Below are 8,596 nucleotides of genomic sequence, written 5' to 3'. Positions count from 1 at the left end.
TAAAGCAGAATCACGAGTGCGCAAGGTTATTGATTTCTGAGCTGCTGACTCCCGCTCATAGACTGTTATATACAGTCTATGTTACCACTCAGTAGCCTACACGGTGAGCTGAGATAACACCAGGACTTTCCGGTCGCAAAATTACTATGGCGACGCCAAGACCCGCCCTACGAAGCAGCTCGATTGGTTGGGGTTAGGCATTTCACCTCGAGTGGTTAAGGTTAGGATTAGGGGATTGGTCAGGGGATAGGAGCATGGACGCCTGGCCAATTGTAGTGTGTGAACGCTATTGAAGGGCGGGTCTTGGCGTGGCCATAGTGGGATTCGTAATATCGCTTTCCGGTCCAATGGAGAAACGACAGCAGATGAAAGACGTCCTGCAGCGGTGCATAGACAGACATAAAGACGAGCTGCACAGTTTGAGTCTGGACATTTGGAGTCGACCTGAACTTGCCGGAAACGAAACACACGCGCACGACAGGCTGGTCCGCTTTTTTTCTCAGGACCAGACATGGACGGTAGAAAGTCACTACAAATTACCGACCGCGTTCCGGGCCAGCTGGGGTGCGGTCGGTGGCGGGGAGGGGGAGCAGCCGGGGCTGAACGTGGGGTTCCTGTGCGAGTACGACGCGCTTCCGGGCATCGGGCACGCTTGCGGGCATAACCTGATAGCAGAGGTGGGAGCTGCCGCAGCTCTGGGGCTGAAAGCTGCTTTAGAGAACCAGACTCAACTCCCTGAACCAGTGAAGGTAACCAGGGAACAGCCAGACGTCAAACTTTGTCCTTCAGTCAACTCCTCTGATTCCTTTTCACAAAATGTGACTCAGTTCCTTCAACAGACAGCAGACAGAAGAAACATTTAGGCTACATTAGCCTATATAGACCATAATATTAATATACATACATTTATTTTTATTACATAGATGACCTGATAATAACAAGTTGTGTGGATGCATCCTGGCTACAAGAGTTTTTTCTAATATGAAGATATTAATTTTTAGTTTTTTTTAGTTTATTCCTTACTTTAAAAAAACATTTGTCAACATTCCCAATGACATAGGCTACTTATAATTTCTGTGATTCCAGAAACTTGACATTTGCACTTCCAATAATTAACCGAGACTGTAAAACTCTAAAAAGCAAGTGGACGTTGAGTCAAAACCACTGTAGAGTGAACTTCCACCTCTGAGCTGAAAACAGTTGACTTTTTTGACCAGTCAGGCTGACTGACACACATGAGCTGATGTGATGATGTCAAATGACTGAATTAAACCCTTTTTCTACCAGATAACAGTTCTGGGAACTCCTGCAGAGGAGGATATAGGAGGCAAAATTCAATTGATCAAGGCAGGAGCCTTCGCTGACATCGACCTCGTCTTCATGGCTCACCCAGCTCAGCAAGACGCTTCTTTCCTGCCCTGTGTCGCAATCATTGAGTAAGTTCCTGTTCAGATAATTTATAAATTCACAACTTGTCCTGTGTCCTCTAACCTCTACATATTTCAGATAACCCTTAACACGCTACATTGATGTTACACAGTGTGTCAGTGAAGTACCATGGGAAGGCATCTCATGCTTCTGCATACCCTTGGGAGGGAGTGAATGCCCTGGATGCTGCTGTGCTGGCTTACAACAACCTCTCTGCACTCAGACAGCAACTCAAACCAGAGTGGAGGATTCACGGTAAGGAACAGGCAGAAACTGTGGTCAGCTGAACTTCAAAGTTCATTCCAAACAATCTCTCGTGGATGAGAGGTCCCTAATGTACATGGAACATTTATAAATCTACAGTTCCATGACAACCGAGCAGCATTCATCTGCTGACACACTCATTGAAGAAGAATAGCAACCAGAGGGTACAGTGTGCGAACTACAGGGTGAGCCAGGGGGAGGTTGGCTCCTGTTTATAAGACATGAGCTCCCTTGAAAACATGATTTGGGAAATACTGGGGGTTCGCTAAAATATTGACAATGCTATTTTTGCTACAGTTTCTATTTTTGTTGAATCTTCATCATCATGGATCATGCGTGTAATATGGCTATTATTCAGGCATGAGGGTGATTCATCACTTATTCGTTTTAATTAAGATACTGGCATGCATGCTATTCTTGCCACCACCATTGCATGGAGGCATAATATAAAAAAATGTCACTCCCTTTAACTCAAAAATCAGAAATGTTCTTAACCCTTGTGTTGTCTTTCGGGTCCCATTGACCCGAAGGACAACACAAGGATTATGTGCTTCCGTTTACTTTGTTGAGAATTGCTCTCTAAAACCGGTTTCTTTTAAAGTAAGTAAGTAAAGTTTATTTCTAGAACACATTTAAACACAGTTTAAACTGACCAAAATGCTGTACAAACAAGAACTAAGGTGCTGTATTAACCCTTGTTTAGAGAGCAATTCTCAACAAAGTAAATGGAAGTACATAACCCTTGTGTTGTCCTTCGGGTCACTGGGACCCGAAGGACAACACAAGGGTTAAGGTGTGTGGAGGTTTGATGTGGTCATCGACTGATTGGTATATATCAGATGTGCTGACATTAAGCAAGTAGACCTACATGGCGGGACATCGAAAGTCACGGCCCCCCCACACGTAAAAAAAAAAGTGAGCATCCCTGAAAGCCATGGTACAGTTTGCACACTGAGAGGGTATCTATGTCAGGCAATCTTTCCAAGTATCTGTAACATATTTTCATCTGGCTTTTCAAATGTAGAGGGATGTTTTATATCTAATGGAAATCAGAAATAACACAATTGAACCGGTATTTTTCTTGTTATGGATGCATTCCTTCTTATCCTCCATTGTGTCCATTTTCTCTAATACAGGCATCATCAAACATGGAGGGGAGAAGCCCAACATTATCCCTGCCTACACTGAGTTAGAGTTTTATCTGCGCACGCCGCTGGTTAAGGATCTTTGTGACCTGAAGGCCAAAGCTGAGGCTTGCTTCAGGGCAGCTGCTGTTGCCACCGGCTGCCAAGTAAGCTTACCTAAAGTGTTTTCTTCCATTCGCTTCCCTCTGGCCCTGATGTAAGAAAAGACCATGTACGTTGATATAGCTGAGAAATTCAATGTCGGAGTTACCTCTGCTGTTATACAACATGCCCTTTTTTTTAACATATTCCTGTAATTATGCTCGGAGTGTTACATAATTGACTGTTAACTCCAGGCTGCTTTTCTCTTGCGTCTGTACTTGCTTAAGGCAGATTTAACACATCACAGAGCATGCATTGGGCTCCATATTCTGTTGATGTATGGTAGTAATCTTTATTTTTCTAACAGAGATTTTATGAATGATGGTATACTTGTGTTGCCTTCAGGTGGAGATAATCTACCCAACCGATGGCTATGATAGCATTCTGCAAAATGCCACACTGGCAAACCTGTATGAAAATAATGGAAAAGCTTTGGGGATTCAGTTTCCAGAGCAGCCAGCCAACTTCTCTGGTATGTGAAAATAAAAAATAAATCATAGAAACAGACATTTATCTCTTACTGTCCCTGGTTTGTGCAGAAGAAATGTAAAGAAGTGTATCAGCAGAACAGCAATCTAGTGTTTTTCCCACAGGTTGTCTTTTTTTATTGTTCACTAAATCAACAAAGAATCGTTATCACAGAGAATTTATAATTATCTGGCAGGTTCTACAGACTTTGGCAACGTATCATTCATAGTTCCCGGTATCCATCCTTTCTTCTACATCTCCACCGACGCGTTTAACCACACTGAGGAATATACCGAAGCAGCAGGTACGGCAACTCGTGTCTATTGGGAGCAGATGTTGTTTCTCGTGATGAAATTGAATTGCACTACGATCAGACAATTTCAGCCATCGTTATCTTTCCAGGTCACTTGGCTTGTCTGTTTAGTGTCTATTTGCTTAGATGCTTTATTTTCCTTCTCCACTCTTTTCCCTGTGCCAGGAGCTGAAAAGGCCCAGTTGTACACCCTGAGGACAGCCAAAGCCCTGGCTATGACAGCTGTGGATGTAGTGTGCTGCCCTGTTCTACTGAGGCAAGTGAGAGAGGACTTTAGACTAGCCAAATTGAAACAGGAGAAATGACTAGAAAGCAGTGATACAGCCTGGACAGCTCATAAATTAAATTAATTTAATAATAAATATAGTACATGGGGTTTAACTCAAGAGCACATATTGGCATACAGCAATTCCAACAGTTTGTATGATTACCGTTGAAGAATAGAGCTGTAAAACTATAACTCAACAAGGGCCTTTGCAAATCTCAAATGCCACCTTCATTAGGTTGGACGAGCTCATTCCCACTAGACTACTACTAACTGGTGCTTGCAGAGGTTCAATACCAACATGGGTACCTGTTTTTTCAGGTTGTGTGGTGCCAGGAACTGGAAAAAGTTACCTTTGCACATTGAAATGATGAAAAAAGTAAATAATTAATGCCACAATTTTAAATAGAAGGCTTAGGAGAAACTTACCCCGGATTTCCACTGGATGCGGAACGGCTGCGGAACGGCTCCGGAACGGCTCCGAAACGGCGGCGGGGTCATTAGGTTTCCATTAACGTCAATGTGTGTATTTCAACTGGTTGCATAACTGCTGCGTTCCGACTCCGGCACAGGTCCGGCGGCCCGCAGCCCTCTATAGCAGATACGCAGAGCTTCTATTTTTGCCGGATGCTGGAGAGCTCCGCAGCAATTCAGCACACGGCAGATAGTGCGGGACAGGAAGTCGAGCACAGAAGCAAAATAAAACATCTGGTTAATTTTCAAAATAAAATACACCGTGCTCATGGTGGATCATATTTTCCTGCACTACACCTTGAAAACACAGCACAGAGCTGTTTCCCATCTACTCCTCTGGATGGAAACAAACTGTTGTTGGTTTTGTGGTTCTATTCTACGTGAATTTGAGAACTTGTGGGTCCTCGTGACTACAGCTGTCAGTCATGGCCGCAGCCGTGCCGCAACAAATCTGGACCTAGTGGGTATTGACGGACGGCGGAGCACGCAGCAGACATGCAGCGGAGCCGGTCCGCAGCCGTTACGCATCCTGTGAAAATCCGGGGTAAAAAGTGTACGTTTAACATCCTAGTTACCATTTTATGTAATTTTTTTTCCTATAGTTTTTAGCCATGGTTCTATGGTAAAGTCTAGTGGTTGGTTGGTTCACCACTTTGGTCCAGACTGAAAATCTTTAACAACTATTGGATGGATTCAGATGAAATGTTGTACAGACTTTCAGTTTATACAATATTCAGATTATGAGACCTACTGGTGATCCTGGTAGACTTTTGAGGTTAAAGATTTTGGTTTTTACAACTATTGGATCTTTTTTTTTTCAATACTTTGGTTTATGACCAAATACCTGCAAAACCTTTACATCATCCTTAGCTGTAGTTTGCATTTAGTGCTAATTAACAAATGTCAGCATGCTAAACTAGGATGTGTTAGCATTTAGCATCGCTGTGCCTAAGTCTCACAGAGTCGCTAGCATTGCTGTAGACTTAGTTAGTCCATCCATCCATCGTCGTTCGCTTATCTGGGGACGGGTCGCGAAATGTTTGTATTGAAATTATTTTATTAATGATGATATAGGTATTTATTGTGTTGGTATGATGATGTTGCCCATTCACCTGGACTTTTTCATCTTTACATCAAGAACCACAATTAAAAAAAGCCTAAACTTGTAGTTGTGATTTGATGTATTGTAAATAATTGTACCAAAAGTATTGCAGCAGTCTCATTGGGCTATTCACTCATTTAGATTTCTGGGCATGCTTTCACCAGCACACAGGTCAATTGAAAACCTTGGCATCCCTTGAGTGATCACAGATGTGGTGGCAAATCAGGTTCTGGACATCTCTTTTATGCTTTATCATTTTCATGTCTTTCTTCTGCAGTGATGACTTTGTTCAAGTTTTTTGCAAGATTATTGTGCACAAAGTTTGAATTGTCAACTTGTCCTTTGGGACGTTACTAGGACAAAAAGAAAAGTTACAAAAGAAACCTTCAACATAATTCACAGTTTTGCCTGTAAGAAATCTGAAAATTGGCTTAATGATATTTATCTATATCTTTTTACGTCACGTGAACAGTTAATGGTATTACAGATTATGCAGTTCATATGATTTGGTATGAAAGCTCATCAGCAATCAGGCCTGTGCTATAGAAAGAAGAGAGACCCGGCAGCTGGTTGCAATCCAATGTCTAATAACTGTGAAAGCTTGTCCGCCAGCACTGTTTAAATGTACTGTATAAGAGAGCAGGAAAATAGGATAACAATTTGGGACTGTGACTTTAGAGGTCGTTTCAGCAGATTTTAATTGATGTCTGCAGAAGCAATATTCAGAAAAAAGCATTATTCAGCCATGCATCTCAATCCATTTATGTTTCTACATACTAAATGTGTTACATGGAGTTTTAAATGTACAGTATTCTGGTTGTGTTGTCCAGCACCTAAATTCTGCTCAAGTAATTTTCACATTTTCATAAAACAAAACAAACATTTTTCCCATATTTAATATCTGTATGTTTGGTCATTTAATTGTAATAAACCACCAAAAGATATTTTTAATATCTTTTTTATCAACAAATTAAACTAGCAACTAACGGGTCACAGTGAATCTCAAAGCCTCACAACACCAAACAGAGGAGATGAGCTTCAGTTGTATAAAAAAGAAAAAAAGAAATAGACATTTAAAAAAAGTCAATACCATAATCAGTGTTTGGGATTTACTAAACATATTTTTACATTTGTGATTTTAATAGAATGCATTATTTAACATTATCAAATCACACAAATGCAATGCAGTAAGAACTTGACAGCAAAATAATTGCATTGAAACAAAGATGACAAGAAATGTAACACAGACTGAATCATAAAAACATGCTTTAAGAATAATCAGATTAGCAGGTTTTTAAAGAAATAGTTTCACATTTTAGAAAATGGCACTAATTAGTTCTCTCAGCCAAGACTCCAATAAGAAGATTAGCTTAGCACAAAGACTGGAAACAGGGAAACAGCTAGCCTGGCTCTGTCCTAAGACAACCATCTGCCTGCTAGGGGTGTAAATCACAATTTTATCACAATACAATATTATATTGATTCTATGGGCAACAATACAATATTTACTGATATCACAAAGTCTGCCACAATACGATTTTTGGCTTGATTCAGTTCAGGGGCCTGCGACCAAAACAACACAATACATAAGCCCATTTAACACACTCAATTTATATATATTCACAAAAGTAAAAATATGATTTGACAATTTCATTACTAAGCTTGTTGTTTTAGCGGTGCTGGTAGGTAGACAGCAGGCTAGCTGTTCCCCCCCCCCCGTTTAAAGTATTTGTGCTAAGCTAAGCTAACCATCTCATATTTACTGTACAGACATGAGTGGTATAAATCTTTTTATCAAACTTTCCACCAAAATGCAAATAACTCAAACTATTCCTTAAAGGAATACGCCACCATTTGTTAAAATGAGCTCCACGGGCTGCCTGCTGCAGAGCCCCATCGATCTAGGATGTGTTAGCATTTAGCATCGCTGTGCCTAAGTCTCACAGAGTCGCTAGCATTGCTGTAGACTTAGTTAGTCCATCCATCCATCCATCGTCGTTCGCTTATCTGGGGACGGGTCGCGAAATGTTTGTATTGAAATTATTTTATTAATGATGATATAGGTATTTATTGTGTTGGTATGATGATGTTGCCCATTCACCTGGACTTTTTCATCTTTACATCAAGAACCACAATTAAAAAAAATCTCTGTGTCCGAGTAGCAGTGCTTCGGCAGTAGCCTACTTCCACCTAATATAGTCCCAAGTCAATATCTGCCTAGTAAATTGTCTAGTCTTACTCTGCATTGCTATTTTTACAGCAACAAAGGATTCCATTCATTATGCTGAGCTAAGCTAGCAGCGGCGGCGCCGGACTAAGACAATGCATGCACTGAGACAAAATGTGTTTGCCCACCTATATAAATATAGAGGAGACTGTGAATAACCCTATTTCAACAAACGGTGGCGTATTCCTTTAAAGTATTTTAGTTTGCCATTGATTGTCAAGTCCAGTTCATATGCCAAGGTTAAGAAATGTGTTTTCAATGTCAGAAATCTGTTTTCAGTTCACATTTTTTGGTTTTGAAAATGTGGTCAAAGAGTCACTGCATCAAGAACTGAAATGTCGCCGAGTTAAAATGCACAGGTCGATGTTTGTGCATCTCACTGTGCAGTAAGTCCTGAGGCGACAGTATCCAAATGTCTTTCCATCACCCCTACTGATAGTTACAACATGAAGCCACATAGATTTGATGGAGTGAAAAAAACAGCGATGACTGTCCTGTGTGTCAGTAGCTCATTTATAAACTCTTCTGTTTTAAGGGGCTGGGTCGAGAAGGCAATGGTCACCAATCTGTTAATGGTCCCTATGCATCTTAAGTGCAGTTTCTGGGTCTGAAAAGCATCAAATGCAATGTTATTTTCCTGCTCCTCTACAAATGAGCCAAGCTCCTGGAGTCTCATCATTAACGACTCTCACAAGAATCTACTTCTGCATCCCTGGTTACGAGTAGATGGACCAATAGATGATGTTAAAGAGGATGTACGCTCCAGGAA

General features: G+C 41.0%; 2 protein-coding genes across 3 annotated transcripts in view; one reads left to right on the top strand and one right to left on the bottom strand.

The window, feature by feature from the left end:
* Positions 1–267: 267 nt before the first annotated feature.
* LOC120549322 (peptidase M20 domain-containing protein 2-like) overlaps positions 268–8,596 on the top strand; it is a 13,461-nt gene continuing 5,132 nt past the window's right edge. The window contains exons 1-7 of one of the 2 annotated variants that reach the window (XM_039786150.1): positions 268–749; positions 1,288–1,436; positions 1,541–1,683; positions 2,829–2,983; positions 3,324–3,450; positions 3,643–3,750; positions 3,925–4,015. In XM_039786150.1, the coding sequence (XP_039642084.1) occupies positions 348–749; positions 1,288–1,436; positions 1,541–1,683; positions 2,829–2,983; positions 3,324–3,450; positions 3,643–3,750; positions 3,925–4,015 (1,175 nt within the window). In that variant the 5' untranslated portion in view covers positions 268–347. Of the gene's footprint in view, positions 750–1,287; positions 1,437–1,540; positions 1,684–2,828; positions 2,984–3,323; positions 3,451–3,642; positions 3,751–3,924; positions 4,718–8,596 lie in introns of those variants that run through there. The other variant, XM_039786149.1, reaches the window with a different exon arrangement.
* LOC120549321 (gamma-aminobutyric acid receptor subunit rho-1-like) overlaps positions 6,274–8,596 on the bottom strand; it is a 17,677-nt gene continuing 15,354 nt past the window's right edge. The window contains exon 10 of the mRNA XM_039786148.1: positions 6,274–8,596. This exon is cut by the window's right edge and continues 250 nt beyond it. Within this exon, the coding sequence (XP_039642082.1) occupies positions 8,544–8,596 (53 nt within the window). The 3' untranslated portion in view covers positions 6,274–8,543.

The sequence above is a fragment of the Perca fluviatilis genome, chromosome 20, assembly GCF_010015445.1.
Source record: "Perca fluviatilis chromosome 20, GENO_Pfluv_1.0, whole genome shotgun sequence".
NCBI lineage: Eukaryota > Metazoa > Chordata > Actinopteri > Perciformes > Percidae > Perca > Perca fluviatilis.
Note: the sequence above shows the minus strand (reverse complement) of the source record. Positions and strands in the feature narration are given on the sequence as shown.